This window comes from Acipenser ruthenus, chromosome 10, assembly GCF_902713425.1.
Source record: "Acipenser ruthenus chromosome 10, fAciRut3.2 maternal haplotype, whole genome shotgun sequence".
Taxonomy (NCBI): domain Eukaryota; kingdom Metazoa; phylum Chordata; class Actinopteri; order Acipenseriformes; family Acipenseridae; genus Acipenser; species Acipenser ruthenus.
The window spans coordinates 1,583,656-1,608,287 of record NC_081198.1 but is presented as its reverse complement, the minus strand read 5'-3'; the positions used below and the strand labels follow the sequence as shown (position 1 = coordinate 1,608,287).

Sequence of the window (24,632 nt, the reverse complement as noted above, 5' to 3'; positions counted from 1 at the left end):
GCGAGAGAGAAACAAAACCGCGGGAGAAAACTTAAAGGGGCAGGAACGCTGTTAATGTTAGAGCGTGTTTATTTTAGTATTCCATCGGTAGTGTATCTGTGTCACACCATAGTGTTATATTGTGGAGTGTTTTTTAAAAGCAATATTGAATGCTAACAGTGTGTCTGTTGTGAATCACAGACAAGAGACATTATCGAATATGGAATTTTACCAGGGATACAATATTCATCATCGGTCCCCTGGCCACTGCGTTACTGCCACCTCTCGGCCAAAACATATAATGCAGCTCGGTTCGGTGTGAATATAATGTTGCTGTTTTTGTTGATAATGTGTTATTATTCCATATCACTAGTTCATCCACACATGATGTGATAACATGCACTCCAACTACAAAACACATACAACAGGATTCCAAAACAAATGCACTTATAATTAAATGGCTTAAATCTTTATGCTTTATTAAAAAAATATATAACTTTGCATGGATGAAACTACATCCAGATCTACACCTCAGTACTATACAAAATCAGACTGAGTAGAGGCCTATATTGAAAACACGGCCCCTACGCTAGATTCAAGTAGTGCTAACCAATGGTTTAAAATCATTTTAAACCTTGAATTCACTTTAATAATACTATATTGTGATGGCTATTTTCGTGTTTTTTTTTAAGCTTCATTTAGGATATGCAGATATGTCAAATCCAGCCGCATGCTGTATAGATCTGAACTGTCAGACACAGCTGCTGTAGGGCATGTGGTCTGATTGCAGCTAGACCACTGAAAAGTGAGTCTGAACTGCTCCACGGACAGCAACGAGGCATTAGGGAGTAGCATCTGTAGCGTTGTCTTTGAAATATCTACACAATCCAAACTGAAGCAAAGCAAAACTAACTTCAGTGAAAAGGTACCCAGTCACTGGGGTCGCCCTCTGGCCCGGTTTCCCTGGATCGTCCCGGTTTTGAGGAAGGTGTCCCGGGAATTCAATATCCCTCCCCAGGACACTGAACACCAGGACCAGAGACTGAACACAAGTTAGATACATCAGGATACAATATTACTGCAATAGACACACAATATGAATTGGCTGTCAATACTGTAGTAGTAATATTCAGCATGTTTCCTATTGGATGAATGTGGGATTTCTAGAGAACCAGCCACCGCAGTACTGTGGGGCTGCTGGTTACTCCAGGACGAATACAAACACAGCAGGAAGGGCCCTTTCTTGTGAAGCTCCTGAATTCTGGCATGCTCTGCCTTCCTCTGTCAGGGAAGCTGGGACTCCTACTGTTTTTAAATCAACATTGAAAACGTATTTTTAAGCAATAGCTTTTTTTTTATCATAGTTTTCAAATTTTCTAATCAAAACTGCACGTTCCTTTTTTTAAAATGCCAATTTTATATATTGTTTTGTTTTACACACTTTTAATTGTTCTATTTTTACAAGCTAGCTTTTTAAACTCATTTTTTCTAATTTTACAATTAACACCACATTTGTCTCTTTTTTAAATATATACTTAATAAAAATGCTGTATTCGTTTTTAATTGAAATTAGACTGTTCATTTATTTATGAATTTATTGGTGTGTGTGTGTGTGTGTGTGAAGCACTTTGGGATTCTTGTGATGAAAGGTGCTACAGAAATGTGTATTGTATTGTGTTACGTTGTAAAAGATCCCGGGACACAAAGACCATGAGTTTAGTGTTTATTTCTGCTGGTCAGTGACAAAGCAGGTAAGGCAGTAGTAGTGAGGTGTTGCCAGGCTACAGCAGGAGTGTGAAGGCACAGCGAGGGGGCTCAGTAGGGCTCGTTGAAGGGGTAGTGGGGGTGACCTGCATCCCGGGGAACAGACTTCCCATCAACCTGCAAGACAGCGAGCAACACAGCAGCGTTACCACTGTGGAGGAGCCGGCTCCCATGCACAAAACTTTACAACGCTTTATTTGAATGGATTTTGAATTCTGAGACCTTGGGGTTGCATAAAGCACTCAGTGTAGGGAGTGTGTCATGATCATTGAATATCAATAACACAGAGATTGCCATGAAAATAACATTAAGTTAAAACTGAAACCACACAATCAAACTGTAGAACACAAACACTGTACCAGGGATGGAAATAAGACTTCTATTGCATAGCAGTTTGATCCACTCCTGGTTTCACTAGTAGTTTAGTAAGACCCACCTCAGCTTGTTACCTATACACTGTGGCTAGTCATGCTCGTATTGAAACGGCTAAATTGTTTTCACAAAATAGCATCAATGCATTATTAGTTCATCTGTAATCGATATGCATTTCATAAAGTTTATCAAACGCTACAAAATCCCCACAAAATAAATCGCACAGCTGTACAGACTTGCAAGAGCCAGTAGAGGGCAGCACTAACTAAAACTAGCTCTGTCCAATCACAGATCAGAGAGCAGGCTGGTTTCTAGATAGACAGTAATACTGCAAATGCAATGTTTTACAGCCGGTAACAGATCAGAAACCATTGATAATAAATGTCAGTGTCAATTCTCCATTACTTTACCCAATGGCCCTACTTTATTTCTGTTTCAAAATGAAAACTGAAAAGGATGAGATAATAACACTTCTGTTTTCAGTTACTGTATCAGGTCAATTTCACCCGACTCCGACCTCTTATCAACGTTCACCACTGTATTTTTGCAGTTTTCCCATGCTTCCCTCATGGTTACACTATGCATTTACCATAGGTAACCCTGGTTTGCCATGCTTTTTAATATGCTTTACCATACTTGTGCTTACCTATACCTTACCATGCTTTCACTGTGCTTTATCACACTTCACTGTGCTTTATCACACTTCACTGTGCTTTATCACACTTCACTGTGCTTTCACTGTGCTTTATCACACTTCACTGTGCTTTCACTGTGCTTTATCACACTTCACTGTGCCGTCACTGTACTTTATCACACTTCACTGTGCTGTCACTGTGGGAACCCTTTCTAAGCCACTGTCCGCACTGGGCTAGGCATGCTTACTGTGATCATGGGTACAATGTAGCGCCAGTTCTTGTTCATCGATCCCATCGCCTGCATCTCTTCATCCGCCAGCGTGAAGTCGAACACCTGCATTGAGCAGCACATACAGGGTCAGACAGTGGCAAAGTCTGAAGGCTGTTCAGATGTTACAGCATGTGCACGAGCGTCCAGCGTTCTCACCTGGATGTTCTGAAGGATACGGGACTCGGTCACGCTCTTGGGAATTGTCACCACCCCTCGCTGCACCTGCCACCTGTCAACAGAGAGGACACACCTGTCAATGCGCTCTCCCAGCGGGGCAGGTTTCTGCCAAGGTGCCCCCAGACGGAGAGCTGGCTACCTGAGGATGACCTGCGCTGGTGATTTGCCGTATTTCTCAGCCAGCTTTTTGATGAACGGCTCCTCCAGCAGCACCGGCTCGTCGGGGTGCTTCCAGGCACGGTCCGGGGACCCCAGCGGGCTGTAAGCTGTCATCACCAGCCCGCGAGCCCGGCAATGTGCCAGCAGCTCCGTCTGCGCCAGGTAGGGGTGGCACTCCACCTGCGCACAGAGGGAAGCAAGCACGCCTGTTATTAACACACGCAGCGACGCCCCTTCGCTGGGCACTGCCATTTACAAAAACCTTTTGTTTTTCTTTTACCAGATTAAATAAAGTTACGTAACATGGAACTGTTCTCGACTGCTGTTTCTAGAATGTGTTTGCGAATCTCAAACTTCACTGAATTCATGTTCTGTTTAAATATCTTAACATACTGAATTGCATTTGTTTAATACAGATCAGAAAAAATGACCATTAGGGGGCCTTTGTTATTCTACTTCAGTTGATGCTGTATAGAGCTTACTGGTGGATAGGAGCATCATTTGAGAACAGTGTTAAGCACTGAATCTCTAAACAAACAACATGGTTAAAGAAGACACTTGAATTGCAGACGTTCTGTACTGAATTGTAGACCCACAGCACACAGAGCTCTTGCAGGAACACTCTGCTGCTCCCCTGGGCCTCCTCACCTGCAGGACGGCAGGCTTGATGGTTGCTATGGTGATGACGTCGTCGATCTGCCTGCTGTTGAAGTTGGAGAGGCCGATGGCCCGCACCAGCCCCTTCTCCACCAGCTTCTCCATGGCCCTCCAGGTCTCCTTGTAGTCGATGTGATCGTAGAGCAGCGTGCCGTCCTCGCTCTTCGGGAAGAACGTGTCCCCGCGCCTGCATTCAGAGGAGCAGACGCAGTCAGTGATCCCCAATCAGTACCCTTCACAAAGCCTGGACTCCAGGCTTCATTCATTCAGGAAATCCCACATTAATGAGAAACAAACATCGTGAGAGTGCTGAAGACATCTTATTAAACTGTATTCAGTGCCACCTGGAACCGTTACAAGGAGGGCTGATCCTGGCTTGCCTTTGTCCCATGAAACCATTCCACTAGCCCTTGCATTGTGGTTACCATGCGGAACACGAACAGCACGACTATGGCTCTGGACAGCAGTGTTTATAACAGGGACACAGGAGTTGTTTGGTTCTAGTTTTGTTAAAAAATAACAAGTGTGTTTCTCCATTCAAAGAATAGGAGACAATTAAGGACTTTGCCTGGTTCCCTGTATTGTTAGCAGAGAGACAGCATGACTCTAATTAGACACCCAGCTATGAGAGCAGGACTCCCCACAGTGACAGGAGACTGAGACTCCTGCAGAGAGCACAGCAAGACTTTCACTGATTGGGAAACAAAGGCAGGTCCATACCTGACTCACACACACAGGGCACGTTACTAGATAAAGAGGGCGACAGGTGTGCATGTTTTGAAGTTGTGTACAGTATGCACGACCTTGGCCTTGCTAGCTTTGTGTATAATGATCTTTAAATTCCCTTGTCATATTGTCAAGCCCAATGCAAAATGTGTATTGTGACGGCACGTGCCCTTAAGATAAAAGCATAGGTGTAGTAAAGCATAGTGAAAAAAACAAGGTAACGCAGATCAGTATGGATAAATGCACCAACTGTGAGTATGCTAACATGAGAGGGACAGAGAGACTGATGGTTATTATTATTATTATTATTATTATTATTATTATTATTATTATTATTATTATGGGGATTAGCAGAAGCTCTGAGTCATTCCACAGTATTTCTGTCTTTAAAGCAGGGATGGTAATAAGACTCCTATTGCATAGCAGTTTCACCCATTCCAGGTTTTATTACTAGCTTCATTAGCCCCAGTGTATAGGTAACAAGCTCAGGTGTGTCTTATTAAGCTCATATTGAAACCAGGAATGGATCAAAGTGCTGTGCAAGGGGCACCTGATGTCCAACCCTGGACCCCGGTCAGCATTGCTCTACAGCGGGCAGTGCAGGAGGGGCCGGGCGGGGACTCACTGGAAGGCGTGGGGCCAGTGGATGAGGTAGAGGTCCAGGTAGTCCAGTTTCAGGGCCCTGAGTGTCTTCAGAAGGGCCGGCTCCACATCCTCTGGGTGATGCAGGGTGTTCCACAGCTTGGACGTCACAAACACTTCCTCACGCTTCACTCCCTGCAGGCAGAGAGCGAGAGAGAGAGAGAGCGCGACATAGCGAAAGCGAGAGAGCAAGAGTGAGAGTGAGACAGCGACAGAGCGAGAGAGAGAGAGCGAGACAGCGAGTGAGACAGCAAGAGCGAGAGAGAGAGAGCGAGACAGCGAGTGAGACAGCAAGAGCGAGAGAGAGAGCAAGCGAAAGACAGCAAGACAGGGAGAGAGAGAGAGCGAGAGACAGCGAGAGCAAACAGAAAGAGAGAGCTGTGACTACTGTCTGGTACTTTGGATGAGCTAGAGGACTGCAAAGCCAATCTGCACAAGATGACAGGTCAAATGAGATGTACTTGAATGTGCTGAAATCGGATGTTTTCATTGGTTAAGAGTGGCTTCATGAATTCTAATACTACTATGACTGCTATTATTATTATTATTATTATTATTACTATTACTACTACTACTACTACTATTATTTCAAAAAGGGGCTGGTTTGAAATGTCCGCACTGGGCAGAGGGTGTGACATAAACACTATATTACAGTGTTTCAAAAACATGGACCATTGGGGTTATAAACTCACTGCAGTAAAGACTGTTTTGTTCTTTCTCTTGCTTATCTGCCCATGCCTGCCTTACTTACTTGTTTCAGGGTCTCACCTTGTCCGGCCCCAGTTTCTCCTGAAGGGCCGCTCCGATCTCGGCTTCATTGCCGTAGACAGCAGCGCAGTCAATGTGCCGATAGCCAGCCTCCAGAGCATACTGCACAGCCTCCTTCACCTGGAGAGACAGGGAGCCAGCACTGTGAGAACGGGACAATACAGCACTGCCATCCCAGTACAGCAATCCCAGTACAGCCATCCCAGTACAGCACTACCATCCCAGCGCAGCACTGCCATCCCAGCACAGCACTGCCATCCCAATACAGCAAACCCAGCACAGCAATCCCAGTACAGCACAGCCATCCCAGAACCGCAATCCCAGTACAGCAAACCCAGCATAGTCATCCCAGTACAGCAAACTCAAGACAGCCATCCCAGTACAGCAATCCCACTCCAGGAGGTCACTGCCAATGCACCTTCTACCAGCAACCAAGACTCTCACCAGACAACACGGATACAAAGATCAGTCTGGCTGAGCTGAAGAAAGCGCATGCTGTGTAATTCGCAAGCTCTGCAAAGTCCTTACAGGATTCATTTCTGTTTTATTTACGTACGAAAGTCCTCTAGTAATGCTGAAAACCATCAACGGAACAGCCTTATCAAAAACAGCTGCATGTAGTTCCTTCTAGTGTCACTTCACAATGTAAGAGTGTACAGTAAGCACCGAGGTGTACAGTAACAGTGTACAGTAAGCACTGAGGTGTACAGTAACAGTGTACAGTAAGCACTGAGGTGTACAGTAAGCATTGAGGTGTACAGTAACAGTGTACAGTAAGCACCAAGGTGTATAGTAAGTGTACAGTAAGCACCAAGGTACACAGTAAGCACCGAGGTGTACAGTAAGCATTGAGGTGTATAGTAACAGTGTACAGTAAGCACTGAGGTGTACAGTAACAGTGTACAGTAAGCACCAAGGTGCACAGTAAGCACCGAGGTGTACAGTAAGCATTGAGGTGTATAGTAACAGTGTACAGTAAGCACTGAGGTGCACAGTAACAGTGTACAGTAAGCAATGATGGATTCAAGTTCACAGCAGTGTTTGTTGATGCGAAGGAGCAGATATATTGTATGTTGGCCCCTGAATAGAGCCGGGAGGGGAGCTTTGATCTGCGGCCCACATCTGCGTTTTAATAAGAGTTTATTGTTGCCATGCCCACTTATCAGGCTCTCCATCTGGTTACCATGGTGCTGATGCTGAAGGGCCTGCAGCTCGTACAAAGCCACACGCACTCAGCTAAACAGGGCGGCAGAAAATGAAACCAGCATACTGTAGAACCTGAGGACAAAACATGTGACACCGGCACACTGTTGGGTTGCTTTCAGGATTACGCTGCACGTAGACTTTGGGTTGGTCTTTCTCTGCAAGGAACTCTGTGAAATGAGCAAACTTACTTTTTATTACTATGATTGTCGTTGTTGAATTATTATTATTATTATTTTTACACCTTTTATAAAGTACTGAAATGAAATAGATTTTTGTGCCCAATGTGAAATGTGTACTGGATTGAAATGACACTCCCATTGCAGAGCAGTGTGATCCATTCCTGGTTTTACTAGGAGTTTAATAAGACACACCTGAGATTGTTACCTATACGCTGTGTGCAATCAGGCTCGTATTAAAACCTGGAGTGGGTGAAACTGCTGTGCAATAGGAATCTTATTCCCATCCCTATTATGATGAACGGGTACTCCAAGGTGTACCAAGGTAAAAGCACAGCAAAGTGTACTGTAAAGCATAGTAAAAGTACCAGAATGAAAAAGATACTACTTGACAAACGGACTGTACTAATGCACACAGAATATAGAATGACCCGATTCAGACACAGCAAGTGTCAGCTTCAAACAGATCCTATTGGTTACATGTGATAAATCTCAACTGCGGCGCTATAAGATTAATGTGATCAATCACATAGGCCATGGTGCTGTCAGATCTTGTCTATCTAAGCCCTGCCCCAGCCCTAGCCCTTCCCGAAGGATCGTCACTGGCAAAGGAGTGTCATTGCAATGCAGAGTTACTGTACAGCACGATGGTCAACTTCTATTCTCAAAATGAACTCTCCCTACACATGTGATCACGTGCTGAGAGCTCCCTCGTGTAGAACAGGGTTCAGCACTGTAACCTTGCAGCTACAGCTTCATGAAATAGCTTACTTATTACACTAGGCTCATAACCCATTACTGATATTAATAATGCTTCCAATACAACCCTTTCAAAAGACCATCTTAGTCTGTCTGCACTGCTGCTGCCACTCCCCTGTGTCCCAGGTTCCCTTTGGAAAGGAGATCGAATCATCTCAAAGGAGGGATTATCCTGGCGAAACGCTTCAAAGAAATGTTTTCCCATGGCTGAACAGTGCAATGGTTTTGATTCACTGCAAACTCTTCAGACTGGATTAGGGGCTGGGGCAGTGGTGACACCTCCCTTTCCAGACTCTGCTGTCGTTTCAGACTGGATGGAGAGCTGGGGCAGTGGTGACACCTCCCTTTCCAGACTCTGCTGTCGTTTCAGACTGGATTAGGGGCTGGGGCAGTGGTGACACCTCCCTTTCCAGACTCTGCTGTCGTTTCAGACTGGATGGAGAGCTGGGGCAGTGGTGACACCTACCTTTCCAGACTCTGCTGTCGTTTCAGACTGGATTAGGGGCTGGGGCAGTGGTGACACCTCCCTTTCCAGACTCTGCTGTCGTTTCAGACTGGATGGAGAGCTGGGGCAGTGGTGACACCTACCTTTCCAGACTCACTCTTCCATGTGCCCAGACCAATCAGGGGCATCTTCCTCCCGGTGTTGAGAACTGCATAGTCAACCATGCCGGACATGTCTGCCAAGGCCAAGACAAACACACACATTTTTAAAAGCAGCAGGGCATTCATCTTGCAGGAGAGCCTGGGGGCATGTGTGGCTTGAAGATCCAGATCCCCAAGCTGTGTAGAAACTCAATCCAAACCAATCCTTCCCACTATCTGAATCGTACACAGCCTTCTGATAGCGTGTGGAGCAGATACCTGTACCTGAGGGGACGAGACCCCCTCTGTGATGTGCCTCATCACACCTGAATGACTTTCTTCTGATTGTGTCGGGTCTGGTGTGCAGGTCTGCCCGCTGCCTCCTTCTTTCAGAGGAATTGGGATTGATATTTGATTGTTCAGCTGCTTTCATTTGAAGCCAGTTTAATTGACTATCAGTGAGTTCAATGTAAGTCATGTGTTACCACTGTCCGTGAGAAGCTCATTTTAACAGAATGCTGTTAATTGCAATTGTGATCAACGATGTGTTGGAATTGAATAAAAGGGAATTGGAATTGGGAATTGATTTTTAAAAAGGAATTGAAAAACAGGAATTAAACCCGACCCTGATTGTGTGCACTTTGGGAGGGCAAAAGGACTGAAATCCGTTTTCTTTTCTTGGCTGAGCTCCATGACAAATAACAGGAAGAAAAAAAAAAACGCTTTTAAAGGGTTAGTCTGGCTTTCCAGAAACAGGAACGAAGGAAGTGCAGTGAGGCGCTGTGCACGTGTCACATGACTTCCCTCAGTCCTGCAGAGCTCAGCTCATTTCCAGAGTCTGTGTTTGCACAGGACACATCACTGCTGTGCTTACAACACGAGCTCCAAACCTTGAAGATCCTGTACAGTACAGCACCGCCCAAAAACTTCTAAACCTGCTGGCTCACCTGTTTTCAAAGCATTCTTACTGTCTTTAATCATTTTAACAAGGGGAGAGAGAGAGGTGCATAAAAAAAGCAGTATTAAAATATAGTTCACTCTAAATTCAATTTAGATCATTAAAATGACATTAAATTCAAAATAATAATGTGACTTTAAATATTAGTTTAACTACTTTTAAAATGCTACTGTGTAAGAGAGTTGTTTTTTTCATAGATGTTTGTTCATTTTTTCAGCAAGTCACGTGCATTCCTACTACCTCCCAGTCCTCACACTCGTCATGAACCTACACTGACTGCCTAACGATCTGCTATTTAACAAAAAAAATATTTAACAACAAATGTGTTATTTCTTGAACATCATAACTAAGTAATCCCTGGTGGTAACTCTCATAAAAGTGTCCCATAGGAAAAGCATAGGAAACAGCAATAAAGGTGCACAGTGACAGCATGGCAAAGCACAGAGGTAAGGATTGTAAAGAAGGTATGAAACATGAATAAAAATTGCAATCCATGGGAAAAGGATGGGAAAACTGCAAAACCATTGTGCACAAATAGCGGTGTACACTTTTAGAAAGGAATGCATCAACACAAAGGCCCACAGTTTTATTTAGTTTATGCATCTTGATAACCACAAAATAATAATAATAATAATAATAATAATAATAATAATAATAATAATAATAATAATAATACTAATAATAATAATATTATTATTAATAAGGCTCATGTAACTTAATAAAATACTGTACTAACACTGCACACCCACAAATCCATCACTGCACAGAGCACAATGCTGTTCAGTATATATGCGTAGCATTTAGCCTCGAAGCTGTCTGTTATTTTAGATTCATGCAAAACTGTATTACAATTGCGCGCGCAACTTTCAATTACTGTGCAGCCAAAATATAGAAAGCAGCGCTGTTTTTTTTTTTTTTATTATACTGTATTTAGAATGACTTTAAATCTGAGTAAGGAAGCGGCCCCTTAACGATAAAGTCGAAGCGCGGCTTCACTGACACGTTTTTTTTACACATATTTTGAGTTGCGAATGTATTTGTACAGACCTGGTCGTGCAGCGCTGCTCGGTCAGTTGAAGACACCGATGTTTAAGGTTCGGAATTCATTAGTTTAGTTGTAGAACGGATTTCTTTTTGCTCATGTTTCCGTTTCCGGTTTTTTAAACTCTCTGCTCATCCTGTTATTGCGAAGTGAAACTGAAGTTACGAGGTTTTAGGTGTTGTTTCTCTAAAGAGAGTGTACATTGAAACCTTCTTACGGTGATCGTGTCTGCATAGCCTAACTCTGATAGCCTAACAGTTGATTCAATAAAGGTTTTGCATTGGCTGAATTTGAAAGGATTTTGGTTGAATTGGAAAATATATTTGTTTTATTATTATTATAATATGCAGTTGATTATATTAGAACATAAGAAAGTTTACAAACGAGAGGAGTCCATTCAGCCCATCTTGCTGGTTTGGTTGTTTGTAGCTTATTGATCCCAGAATCTCATCAAGCAGTTTCCTGAAGGATCCCAGGGTGTCAGCTTCAACAACATTCCTGGGGAGTTGGTTCCAGACCCGCACAATTCTCTGTATAAAAAAGTGCCTCCTATTTTCTGTTCTAATCTCCATTTGTGACCCCTGATCCTTGTTTCTTTTTTCAGGTCGAAAAAGTCCCCAGGGTCAACATTGTCAATACCTTTTAGAATGTTGAATGCTTGAATCAGATCACCACGTAGTCTACTTTGTTCAAGACTGAATAGATTCAATTATTTCAGCCTGTCTGCATACGACATGCCTTTTAAAACTGAAATAATTCTGGTCGCTCTTCTTTGCACTCTTTCTAGGTCAACAATATCCTTTTTGTAGCGAGGTGACCAGAACTGAACACAATATTCTAGATGAGGTCTTACTAATGCATTGTAAAGTTTTAACATTACTTCCCTTGATTTAAATTCAACACCATTCACTATATATCCGAGCATCTTGTTGGCCTTTTTTATAGCTTTCCCACATTGTCTAGATGAAGACATTTCTGAGTCAACATAAACTCCTAGGTCTTTTTCATAGATTCCTTCTTCAATTTCAGTATCTCCTGTATGATATTTATAATGCATATTTTAATTGCATGCGTGCAGTACCTTACACTTCTTTCTATTAAATGTCATTTGCCATGTGTTTGCCCAGTTCTGAATGACCTTTGCTGCTGCAGCAGTGTTTGCCACTCCTTCTATTTTTGTGTCGTCTGCAAATTTAGCAAGTTTGCTTACTATACCAAAATCTAAGTCATCAATGTAGATTAGGAATAGCAGAGGACCTAATACTGATCCCTGTGGTACACCACTGGTTACCTCGCTCCATTTTGAGGTTTCTCCTCTAATCAGTACTTTCTGTTTTCTACATCTTAACCACTCCCTAATCCATGTGCATGCATTTCCTCGAATCCCTACTACGTTCAGTTTGAGAATTAATCCTTTGTGCGTGACTTTGTCAAAAGCTTTCTGGAAATCTAAATAAACCATGTCATATGCTTTGCAATTATCGATATTGCATCCTCAAAAAAAAACAAGCAAGTTAGTAAGACACGATCTCCCTTCCCTAAAACCATGCTGCCTGTCTCCCTGGAAACTATTACCATTTTGGATCTTATTATAGTTTCCATAGGTTTACATATAATACAGGCTTATAGTTACCTGGTTCGATTTTGTCTCCCTTTTTGTGGATCGGTATTACGTTTGCAATTCTCCATTCTGTTGGTACAACCCCTGTGTCAAGAGACGGTTGCATTAACCAGTTATTCTATTATTAATAGTAATTAAGTATTTAATAGTACTAAGATGTTTTAACTACCTGAAGTGTCCTTGCGCTGCTGGTTTCACAATGACTTCGCATTTTAAACTGTGGCCTCGTTCCGTTTACAATAAATATAGTTTTGTTGACGTTTTATTGTCATAGTTTAGCCTTCTGTACAGTCAACGTTACAAATAAAGCCTTGTTCACATTATGCAAAAGTAGTTTTAGCTTTCCACTAAAGCCGGTGCATCGCACAACACCTACTGCTAAAAGCATAGGAGGTCGTGTAAGTCACGTAGATCTTAAAGTGCATGAAGACGAACAGAAAAGTGGGAGTGGGGTGTCCTTTTATAACCTTTTTAAACGTGAACGGGATATTCAGAAATAGCTATATTTTAAAATGTACAGCTTTAAAAGATTGGGTGTAAAATGCCTTCAAACAGCCTTGAAGATAAACGAACAAACAGGGACACAACACCATCCCACTAACCCTTCTGCAACGACGTGCATGAAACGGGGTTTAAAATGTACTGACAGGCTGGATCTACCGATCCTCCAAATGGTCACTGTCCTCATTTATCATAGTGACCAAGTTTTGCTTTTTTTCCCACAGAAACCTGAAGCCCAGCTTCTTTCCCACAATCGCACCAGATCGACAAAACTGCAGAGTCATACTCATTCAGCACACAACAGACAGCCACGCAATTCACTGCACGATTCAAACGTGGAAAGCATCGCGATAAGTGTGGGACGTATAAAAACGCGGAGCAGTGCTTCTCTCGGTTCTGAAAGCCGCTTCGTCCTTCTTCTAAATACAGCTACTGAGAGAGAGAACAGTGAGTGGCGTTGTGTTTTATCATGTAATTGTATGGCTTTAGCAAATGATGCATAACATTATTTTTGTTTATTTCACAAGCTTGATACCGGTCCATGTGCTTTGAATAAAGGGGCGTGTCATTTTCAGTTAATAATAATTGCATTTTGAGTACATGTTACTTTGCTGCAACAGGCGGCTGTTTCAAGTTTTGAACAAAGATCCTGAATTACATTGTTTTTTAAATATGATTGTGTTACATATTAAGTTTGAGATGCGCTTGTGCAAAATATGGCGCAGTCATCAGTAGCCGGTTTTTTATGCTTATAATCTGTAGCCGAATATCGTTTTGTATGCTGTATTAAAAATCTATATGTTTGACAATGTTATATAGTGTATTTTTATTTAAACGATTTTGTTTAGCGAGCTTACAAACTATAGCAGGTTTTTAATAACCAAGTTATAATAACGGGCAACGTACAGTACCTTTGTATTGTCGGCTTAGAATGAAGTGCAGATCATGTGGCCTGATTGTAATGGCTTCAAACACTGAACCGAATGGAAGTTTCATAAATGTTGAGAGTTCGTGTTACAATAACCTGCTGCTCTTTGACAACAGAGGTTTTGTTAACAAGCCCGTTTTCAGGAAACTATATGCTGCAGTATTCCAGTACGCCGTTTGTTGGAGCAGAGAATGGGTGAAACTGCTGTACTCTTGTCTTGTTTCTTTTCACTCCTCAGACTTCCGTTCATTACAGGGTTTGCTTTTTATTTAGTGTACATACCAATTATCTGGAGAAACCCGACTGGTTCATCTTGATTAGTTAAGGATTTTATAAATATATAATGCGTCCTTGCAACGACTGTTGTATTTTTCATGTTCAGGTCTGCAATTTACAGTGCAAATTAATATTAATGAAATACGCAATGCACTAATTACGACCCACTATGCAGTTTAGAACCGTCACCCTAGTTCAGTGTCTTATCGGAGGTCATTAATGACTGTTGCACTTTGGAACTCATGAGTGCACAGATTTCTTTTATGTATTTATTACCTTGGCTTTAAACTAATAAACAACCTTGTATCATATTCACAAAGCATTTACCACCGTGCAAGGTTGGCACCAGTTTTTCTTAATTTATTTTATTTTAGTATAGTGGTGCAACCCCACCGCAGCACGGTTGTAACTGGTGTGTATGTGGCCCCTACTTCTCAACCCCAGTGACGTATTTAGTTTGTGGTTTTTAAAGCCTGGGTTACCAGTCCTTCAAGCCATACTGTACACGGTTCGGGGTTGGAGGATGGGGCTTTTGAATTTCACAGTGCATTTTAAGCTGCCGTTGTTGAAGTCATTAAAGGAAGGGTACTTGAATAAATCAGACTCCTTTATAACAAGTAAAATCTCGGGTCGCGTATTTAAGTGCACTGCTGTTTTCAGATGAATTGAACACACAGACTGTCAGCCGTCTCTGGATTGCAGAGTAATTGGGGACTGATCTATTTTAATTTCTCGCAGGCTTTTTCAACATGTCTGCCGGGAACGCTCAGATAGGAAAACCAGCTCCTGACTTCAAGGCTACTGCTGTGATGCCTGACGGCCAGTTCAAGGACGTCAGCCTGTCGGACTACAGAGGTAAGGGCCCCGCGGCAGAGGGGGAGGGGGGAGGGGGGAGGGGGGGTCATGTCATCGGACTTGCCTAATGATCTTGTGAGTCGCGTGGTTAAAGTGCTAAATGTGTCCTCTTTGTAAAGTGTATCCAATAATGAATAACTCGACAAACTGCTTCATATGCAAACGCTCTGAATTGGAAACGCTCTGTTAATCGAGGATGCTGGCTATCCTTATATTGCAATATTGGGTTCTACAGTGTGCTGACAATTGTAAGCAAAACACCCAGCTGATTTTCAAGCTCTCTGACCAGGTTAGGAAGCAGTGTGGCGTGCCTAGATCACTGTACAAATATCGACTCTGGCACTCAGTAACCAGTTGTGCAACTAACAGGATTTATGATTTTAATGACCTGTAGATAAGCGGCTAAAGCACTGCTAAGTGAATAAATTAAGATAGTCCTGTGAGGTTATATTGTATTCTGTATGTGTGTGTGTGTGCAGGCACAAGAGCAACCACCACAAATTGCATGCTTCAGGTCCTGACCACTGTCCTCCAATTGCTAGGAAATGATAAGCTAGTGTGTATTTGAGCCCAGCAGTGCTTACCTAGGCCCTCTATATATGTGTATCATCCCTAACTGGAAATATTAAAAGGAACTAGTCCAATTCCCTGACCAGCTTATTGAATGGGGAGTGTTTAAGGCAGTGTTCTGTGCTTGCAGTGCATAGTGTTCTTCATTGGGGAGTGTTTAAGGCAGTGTTCTGTGCTTGCAGGGAAGTACGTGGTGTTCTTCTTCTACCCGCTGGACTTCACCTTCGTCTGCCCCACCGAGATCATCGCCTTCAGCGACGGCGCCGACGACTTCAAGAAGATCAACTGCGAGGTGATCGGAGCCTCGGTGGACTCTCACTTCTGTCACCTGGCGTGGTACGTAACGCTATCCAGGGATGAAATCATGAGGGATGCAGTCCGTATTCAATGTTTACAGGTTGTTTTGCTCATCTGCGCTCCTCTAGTTTCTGGGTTAATCTCAAAACGTTGTAGAGTCTGATCATAAAAGGTGCCAATGATTCAGCATGGACAACCACATGGCTGGGTCAGCCATTCTATCCCCTCGTTGCTGTCTGTGTAAAGTAGGGAATGTCCGAAGTGAGTTCTGGATTCCTCTGCTTTTCCATTCAGGATCAACACTCCCAGGAAGCAGGGCGGCCTGGGCCACATGAAGATCCCACTGGTGTCAGACATGCGGCGCTCCATCTCTAAGGACTACGGCGTGCTAAAGGAAGACGAGGGCATCGCCTACAGGTCAGGAGGATGGCCTTTGGGCTCCACGCAGAGATTTACTGCACTAGCTGCTTTCAGCTGGAGTCCAGCACCAGTAAACCGGTGTCTCCTGATGTAGGCGTTCTACCATCTAGGGAGAAATTGCATTGCATCACCCGTGCCCATCCATGTGGAGTTACTAAGCCCAAGCCGTGCATCTCGTTTGCAGGGTGAATGCGTTCAGGTTGAAAGCTGCATGTATTCACTCCATGCCTCGTGTTTCCCAGCACCATGTCTGCAAGCCTGATTTTTATGCTAGAACCTGGAAACCAAGTTTGAAACTAGGTTATGTGGACAGGTGGCTGGTTCTGAAAGATAGATTTACCAGCATGCTCCCTCTGTCCTGTAGCCTCTCCTCTTGAATGGCAGTCTTTGTTCTGCAACAAAGCCTGTGAACTTGCTGCTTCCATCTCCCTCCAGAGGCCTGTTCATTATCGATGACAAGGGGATCCTGCGGCAGATCACCATCAACGACCTTCCTGTGGGCCGCTCCGTGGAGGAGACCCTGAGGCTGGTGCAGGCCTTTCAGTTCACAGACAAGCACGGAGAGGGTAAGCATGAGCACGCCTGGACACCGGGGCTTCACCGCTAACCGAACGGGCTGCCATTCTGCTTAACTGAACCCAACCTCCTTATCAAAGGAGGGCAGGTTATTCCAACATGCTCCAAGACTGATACCACCCCTTTTAGATTGAATTAAACGGTGCCTTAACGGCAGAGTTGGAAATAGGACTACCATTGCATGGCAGTTTGCACCTTTCCTGGTTAATATGAGCTTGATTACACTGTGACAAGCTTGGGTGTGTCTTCTGATTTTAAGGATTGAAATAAGATTCCCATTGCATAGCAGTTTGATAAGACACCCCTGAGCTTAGTTGGTGTACACTGTGGCTAATCAAGCTCGTAGTAAAACCTTGAATGAGTGAAACTGCTGTGAAACGGGAGTCTTATTTCCATCCCTGTTAAAGGCAGCAGGGGTTTTTCATTTGTAATCTCTTTGAGTAGGGCCCAAACCAGTAGTACACAACTAACCCTGTATTTTCTACCTTTTCAGTGTGCCCCGCGGGATGGAAACCCGGCAGTGACACCATCAAGCCCAACGTCCAGGAAAGCAAAGGCTTCTTCTCCAAGCAGTAGCAAGCGCACTCGAGTCTGCTCAGTGCTGTAGCTTCAACATCTAAAACTCTGGTGATGAGAGTAGATAGCAGTGTGCCAGGAAGAAAAAAATAAATATCGTGACCTATTCTGTATTTGTTACTGTAAAGAGGGAGAGAATTCACAAAACATGAGAGCAAAGCTCATTGTTCATGAAATGTCTTTTGATGTTGGTGTCAGTTAGTTGTCATAGCAACGCTTGTAGCCGATGCTGTTTCTTAGTTTTGTATTTGAATGGCATCTGTTTGTGTCTCTTTTGAAGAGAACGGTAACTCTCACAGCTGCTCCCAACTCTTAACATACTTTGTGGCAAAAACATCTGACACAAATAAAAATAAATCTCACTGTGTATCGCTGTCTTGTCTGTTATTTACATGGGCATTGCATGCGTTCCTGTTACGTGAAGTCTGCTGCACGAAGGCAGTGGTCTTCTCACATGTAAACCAGTGTACTTGATCTCCTGTATCTGTGGATCCAGAGGCATGGAAAGGGGGAAATCCCCTTGGTATCCATTCAGACCTGGTAGTTTTCTGTTTTCAACATTCCTGTTAAATACAGAGAGTACATTTCTAAAGTTAGCTGTGCTTGCCACCACTCCAACAGATCAGAGCAGCTAGCCCCGAGTACGTTTACTGCTGCTGTGACCCAGAGTGGGTGAAATCCATCAGGTGTCATACACCGCACCCTATACTGTAGGTATCAAGTAACTAAACACTGGTATTTTATTGTTGTGTTAGTGCTGCTCTCTGATACTATGTGAAACACAAACGTGGGGTTGGGACAATTTGACAGCTAGACAAAATTACAAGAAAAGTGTCTGCAATAATTATGACATTTCATAAATGCTGTTTTTAATAGTTCAAATGGAATTTGTATTTTATTTTTTAGTCTAAAGCTGTTGATTTGTTTGTATTGTTACGAAGCGCCCCCGTGTGGTTACGTCTTGTATAAATTACATACAGTATATATTAAACAACAACAAAAAACAAACTATTTTGCCCTTCCTAATCTACATGTTCAACCATAGTACCTAAAACTTTACTGTTTACACTAGATTTGCAGCTCGTGGCCTGATATTTTATTAACCAACATAATCTTCCTGTGTACTAAATATGTTAAAACAAATAAAACAAAAAAACTGTCACCAACCGCCTTCACGAAAAGGAATTTGAAGAGCCTCGTGCACGGAGGACTGAGGTTCGTTTGGTCGGTTGGTCGCTCGCTCGTTCGCTCGAGCTCCTTCACACAAAGATTTTTTTTGAAGATCTTCACTTTTTGGTCATAAATTAACGTGTCTCATGAACTAGAAAGTAAGCTTCTTTTCTTTTTTTTTTTTTTTTTTTAATGTTTTTTGTGGTAATGTGTTTGTTCTAATTTACCTCGTGTTTAACCGTATAAAAAATATTAATATATATTTTTTGTTTTGTCTGAAGAATAAATTAAGATTTCATAAATGGCAACTGCCCAGAAGTCGAAAAGTCGCGTAAAACAGGCTGCATCTCAGGTAGGTAAGGTTTCAGGACTTTTGTTTTAAAAATAATGTTCTACATGACATGTACTGTGTAGCGAAACGCCATTGAAAAGCCGTTTTAGGAGGATGAATTTGTAAACGATGCTGTTATATATATATATATATATATATATATATATATATATATATATATATATATATATATATATATTGGATATATCGGCTGGTACCAGTATTATTTGCTACTGTTTTGTTTTTTTTAAAACCACTATATAACACGGTAACATAACTACCAGCTGGATAAAACCAGACTACCGACTGACACACAACACTAAGGTACAGATCCAGCCATTCGCGGGGTTTTGCTGTGTGAGAATTGCTTCAGGACAAACGTAACCAATTTATCTATAGAACATGACAAATGCATAACATTTGTTTACATTGTTTGTTTTTCTGGAGATGCTTTGGTTCATAGAATGTTACAATTTAGTCTGTTATCAAGAATGTCTATATGACAATGAACTTCAACAATCACTGTATTTGGTACACCAACAATCTTCATGGACTACAATGTCTTTATTGCAGTACGCTTCAATTCCGCTTTGCACCATTAATCCACTCAGGTCACAGAATACTTAAAGAAAGAATGACGGTCTACTGCACTTTTTTTTGTTATTGTAAATATATTTAAACGTCATACCCCACCTAGTGGACTTGTCTGTTTCCGAATGAGATTAAAACCCAGCAGCAGTCTCTGGTTTTCGTGAAGAGAATGATGGCAGTTGCTGTGTCTTCTATCACCTACCTTCGAGGCATATTTCCCGAAGATGCCTACAGAATCCAGTACCTGGAAGGTAGGAGGCACTAGCTTTTACATTTAGGTGCCTACATTCTGATGCTTTGAGTTTTTTGTTGAAAACAACGAACTAGAAAAAAAAGCAAAAGACCATTCATTAGGATCGAAATTATTGATTGAGTTCAAAATAACTTTGCTAAATTGTGGTTTGATCAGACAATCTAAGATTAGGATCAATAAAAACCTCAGAGCAACATATTTAGATAATTTAAAAAAAATTGCTGTTGGCTCATATACACATTACAATTCAAGTTCCTGCATTGATGTTATTTTAAAGACATTCTTGATAAAATATTAGCCTTTTATTTCAGATTTGTGCATTAAAGTTTTAAGAGAAGACAGTACCTGTCCTGGAGCATCAAAAATTGTTAAATGGTATGTTTCAAGGCTTTTCTATTGGATCTTTATTAACTAAGACAGCCCTGCATTGAGGTTACATGTGTTATGAATACACACAGCTATGTTATGAACCACTTTGTTTTAAAGTAGAATTTTAAATGTTGTTACAGGCTTGTGCAAAATCTGTTTTAATAGTACAGAACCTGTGATTATTTTCAGGATGACGGGGTGTTTTGATGCTTTAGAAAAAGGATATGTAAGTTGTTTTGTTGAGTTTAGTTTTTATAGTATATTTCTAACAGTACTGGATATAACATTGAACTGTTTCTTCTATTGTTTTCTCAACAGTTACAACTAGTGTTCATTGGTGTAAGTATATAATACAAATAAAATTTGACTACCACAGTAAGTTAGCTGTAGTGGATGTAAGTTATTTTTTTTATTTTTATTCATGAATAATTTGAGAGTGGTTTGTTTTTCTTCTGATCTTTTTAGAGCAATATTTTTTTACAGTGCAGCAGTCTAACATACTGACTTTAGAAAGCACAGCTCTTTGTTATTGCAAGTGGGTTATGAAAGTAAAACATAACATTAAAAAAAAAATACGTGTTTATTTGTTATAATACATCTGCTTCAGCGATTAACATATAGCCTCGGCAGTTAGAAAAATGATGAAGTGGGATTAATCCAGATTTAAGTGTGAAGAACAGAGGTCAGATCATGTATATTTCAGGTTATCTGATCACTCCCTGATCCCCCCTGAAACATGATCTGCAGCTCTTTTGATTGTAATAATTTCACCTTTTTATGCTCATATATAGGTACACACAAATCCAGCTGACCCAAATGTAAGTTTTTAATAATTAGATTTTCTTTATCTGATTATTGTTTTGTGTGGGTATGTGTAAACATGTTTATTTGAAAAGTATTACTAGTGAAATGATGTAACTGATGATTAGGTGTTTAATTTATACTTGCTATTTAAGAACAGGTGGTGACATTTTAGATAAAAAATAGGTTTTTTATATATGTATTTTTTTCTGAATAAATAATAAATACAAAAAATGCCCTGGAACTTAGCCTTTTTTTAATTTAGTGGTTGCCAATGATTTTACCCCATTTTTCTCCCCAATTTGGAATCGCCAATTGTGTTATTAATCCCGGTTCACCGCTTTAACCCCCGGCTGACACACATATCCTCCGAAAGCTGTCTTTTTTTGCACTGCGGATCCACAGCGAAACCATCAGACCTATTGTACTGGAGGACAACACAGATCTGAATGGCTCCACTGCAGACCCACAGGCGCCCCATCAGCCACAGGGGTCGCTGGTGCGCGGTGAGCGGTGGATTGCGCTGCTGACCTAAGCCCTCCCTACCCAGGCGGCACTCGGCCAATCGTACGCCGCCCCCTAGGAACTCCCAGGAACTTAGCTGGCTTTAATGTTTTTTCCGTTTTCTTTTTTCATTCTGTCAGAGCATAATTGAGTCTTATCAGTTCAAGTTCAAATACACCCCAGATGGTCCACAACTGGATATACTGAGGTAATGTTTACTTCAATAGATTTGGTAGACCGGCCTTATACATTTTAAAAGCTGTTCCACTTTGAGTTTTATTTTTCAAAATATTTCTATAGCAATTGATCTTTTATTTACAATGGGCCCACTTTTAGAAAATATACAAATTATTCAATTTGCTTAAGAAAATATTCATCTGAAAACAAAGCAACTACTTTACATCTAAATAAATAATTTAGTAAACAGTGTTTACTATTAGTATAAAAATAATTACACAGTTTTATGTTTTGAGCTTTCTGTTTTAAAGGAAAATCCTTTTTTTCTAGCAACAAGAAAGTTGAATTGAAGCTAACCATGAAGGACACAAAGAAAGCATCAGTCCTCCTCATCCGAAAACTTTTTCTCCTCATGCAGAATCTGGACACTCTTCCGAATGATGTTTCTCTTACAATCAAACTCTACTACTATGATGATGGTAATATACAAACCCGTAGTTACATCCATCAACTACTAATACATTTTTGGATTTTGTGACTTTTTTTTTTTTAATACAAAATTAAATACAATTCGTGCACCTCAATAGAAACTGTAAAACTTTAAAGGAAAATGTTTATTGGGCTTCTGTTGGGCAGTATAATGTAAAGTATGCATGTCTTAAAACTTTCTCAGTGCTTTCAGAGAGCAACAGAGATGTTTGTTTCAACATGAAATTGAGACCCTTACCAGCAATACTTCTTTTGTGCCACTATGGGGCAGCCTGGAAGCTTGTTAATTTGCTGTTCAGTGCTGAGCTTACTGCTGGACAGGAACAGACATTCCAACTCTGATGCTAATTGGATTCAATTTAGGAGTTTCATCCACATTATCATCAGTGTACAACACAATGGAGTTAAATGTAGAATAGCAATTATGAAAAGGAACATTACAGTACAGATTCCTGCTTACTTTTTAATGTCTGCGTTGGATATCCTAGCAATTATATTAAATGTTAATATCTAATTTAATAGATATTTATTAAGTACTGTTAAAGCCCAGAGACTTAATTTTGATCAGATTTTTCCTTTCGTATGGGTTGGAAATGCTTATTGTGAAACAGGCTGCTAATATTCTTAGCATGTTTGTCTTTCACAGTGACCCCAACAGACTACCAGCCTCCTGGGTTCAAGGAAGGAGAGTGCGACAGCTTGTGGTTTGAAGGGACGGCTGTACATATCAAAGTGGGTGAGCTGAAGAGTGCCTTCCACGTTATGAAGGTGCAGGTTACTGCGGATCAAGATAAAATGGAGCGAATGCAGAGAGAGAACGCTTTGAAGGAAGACATTGGCAGTTGAGAAAAAAGAAAGGAAGAAGAACAAGGATTCAGAAACAAAAACAAAAACAAAAAAAGCTGCATTGAAATAACTAAACAAACAATTTGACCCGTATCCACTAGAGGGCATATGACTCCTAACAACTAATTATAAACAGAACCTGTTGATAATGTGTAGTTATTTCAGTTGTTTTCGTACCCATAACTATTTATTGTTAGGACACTGAAATGTGTCTTTGATACTGCGGTAATGAAACTGAATATTGTTTTTAATCTGTTACATGCAGAAAGCGTTCATTTACAAACAGAGGCATTAAATTGCGATTAATTGAATTGAGTAGCTCTGCTCAAATCAACAGAAATGTACAGAAGTACAGATTTCTGAAACACTGAGATTTTAAACAAGGCTTACATATTTTCAAACATTCTTTCACCCTTTATATATCCACATGAAAGGATGATATCAGCTTGTAGTACAGTAGTCATTTTAAGCAGTCAGGAGTTTCCCCCATTATTTATTTATCCAGCAGATTTACCCATTGAGACGAGGCCTCATTTTTAAGGGGGTCCTGGAAAACAAAAGGACAATTGCAAAGTACAAACTTAATCAGCAGCATATAGAGATAGAGTAATTAAGACATATACATTTGTTAATGTGGACTGAATGTGTGGACACCTAGTAAAAGCTAGTATAGTTAAAGAAGACAGGATATATCTGTAGACTAGTAGAGTGACATCAACTATATTAAACACACACTGCACACTTCTGCCCCATTATATAAATATCTGCTACCGTCTAGCACGGGTGGGCAATTCTGGTCCTGGAGGGACACCGGCCCTCCAGGACCGGAATTGCCCACCCCTGGTCTAGCAGCTATTGGATAGATTTAATGAGCTAGACCACAGAGTAAAGATTGACGTGTAGGCTCCTTATTGGACTGTGTAAGAGAGAGGAGCAGTGCTGTTTAATTCCTTTCTGTTTCAGCCCAGGTTAGCACTGATAGAGAGAACAGCACAATTACGTCTGCACATGCTCTAAAACTGTTTCTAATGCCTTTTACTGTCCTGTGCTGTCTTTTTACTTGATATATATATATATATATATATATATATATATATATATATATATATATATATATATAAAGGAATAGTTGCATAGTATTAATGGTAAAATGAAAAAAATAATTCTGGTTGCTTGTTCATGTGATGTATTTCTCTCAGTATCTTGATAGTTATTATTTTCTAAAGTTTTGATGTTTAATATTTAAAGTCCAGTTTTGGTAGCACTTATTGCCATTGTCATCATTTGAGGACGGACTACTTTGTAATTTTTTGGAGGATTTATAACTGGCATCTACAGTACCTGTTATTTTAATTTCTCTTTAACTCTAATTTAATGGTTATAGCCCTTCAGATGCTTTTATGATGCCTTAATAAAAATGATACATTTCTTGGTATTTTTCCTACCCACAGTGATGATAAAGCACAGTTATTTTTATTTATATATCGGATAACACATTTTGGTTCATGTTGTGCTGCAGTCAGTGTGTCAGTACAAATCAGACAAGACTGGATGGTGTTTCTGGCTTTTTCCCTTGCCCCAGCTTTGAGTTTTTGTGCTGTCGAA

The 24,632-nt window shown here is 41.1% G+C and overlaps 3 protein-coding genes across 4 annotated transcripts; 2 read left to right on the top strand and 1 right to left on the bottom strand.

The window, feature by feature from the left end:
• Positions 1-661: 661 nt before the first annotated feature.
• Positions 662-11,036, bottom strand: LOC117410631 (aldo-keto reductase family 1 member A1-like). 2 transcript variants are annotated; one of them, XM_034017318.3, is made up of 9 exons: positions 10,882-11,036; positions 8,880-8,971; positions 6,151-6,270; positions 5,366-5,517; positions 4,006-4,201; positions 3,338-3,537; positions 3,178-3,250; positions 2,998-3,084; positions 1,597-1,860 (listed from the first exon to the last, which is right to left on the bottom strand). In XM_034017318.3, exons 2-9 carry the CDS (start codon positions 8,967-8,969, stop codon positions 1,795-1,797), a joined length of 984 nt encoding a protein of 327 aa, XP_033873209.3. In that variant the 5' UTR covers positions 8,970-8,971; positions 10,882-11,036; the 3' UTR covers positions 1,597-1,794. The 2 variants fall into 2 exon arrangements, with proteins under 2 accessions (XP_058887441.1, XP_033873209.3); XM_059031458.1 differs by lacking the exon at positions 8,880-8,971 and having other exon boundaries at positions 662-1,860; positions 6,134-6,270; positions 10,882-10,993.
• A 2,256-nt stretch (positions 11,037-13,292) lies between these two features.
• On the top strand, positions 13,293-17,863 carry LOC117410636 (peroxiredoxin-1). Its single transcript, XM_034017332.3, has 6 exons — positions 13,293-13,445; positions 14,941-15,057; positions 15,810-15,963; positions 16,219-16,341; positions 16,780-16,910; positions 17,414-17,863. Exons 2-6 carry the CDS (start codon positions 14,952-14,954, stop codon positions 17,494-17,496), a joined length of 597 nt encoding a protein of 198 aa, XP_033873223.2. The 5' UTR covers positions 13,293-13,445; positions 14,941-14,951; the 3' UTR covers positions 17,497-17,863.
• A 1,104-nt stretch (positions 17,864-18,967) lies between these two features.
• Positions 18,968-24,047, top strand: zte38 (zebrafish testis-expressed 38). Its single transcript, XM_034924314.2, has 9 exons — positions 18,968-19,018; positions 19,695-19,839; positions 20,153-20,216; positions 20,400-20,436; positions 20,529-20,549; positions 21,002-21,028; positions 21,656-21,723; positions 22,023-22,171; positions 22,828-24,047. The coding sequence occupies exons 1-9, from the start codon at positions 18,968-18,970 to the stop codon at positions 23,025-23,027; spliced, it is 762 nt and encodes a 253-aa protein (XP_034780205.1). The 3' UTR covers positions 23,028-24,047.
• Positions 24,048-24,632: the final 585 nt, after the last annotated feature.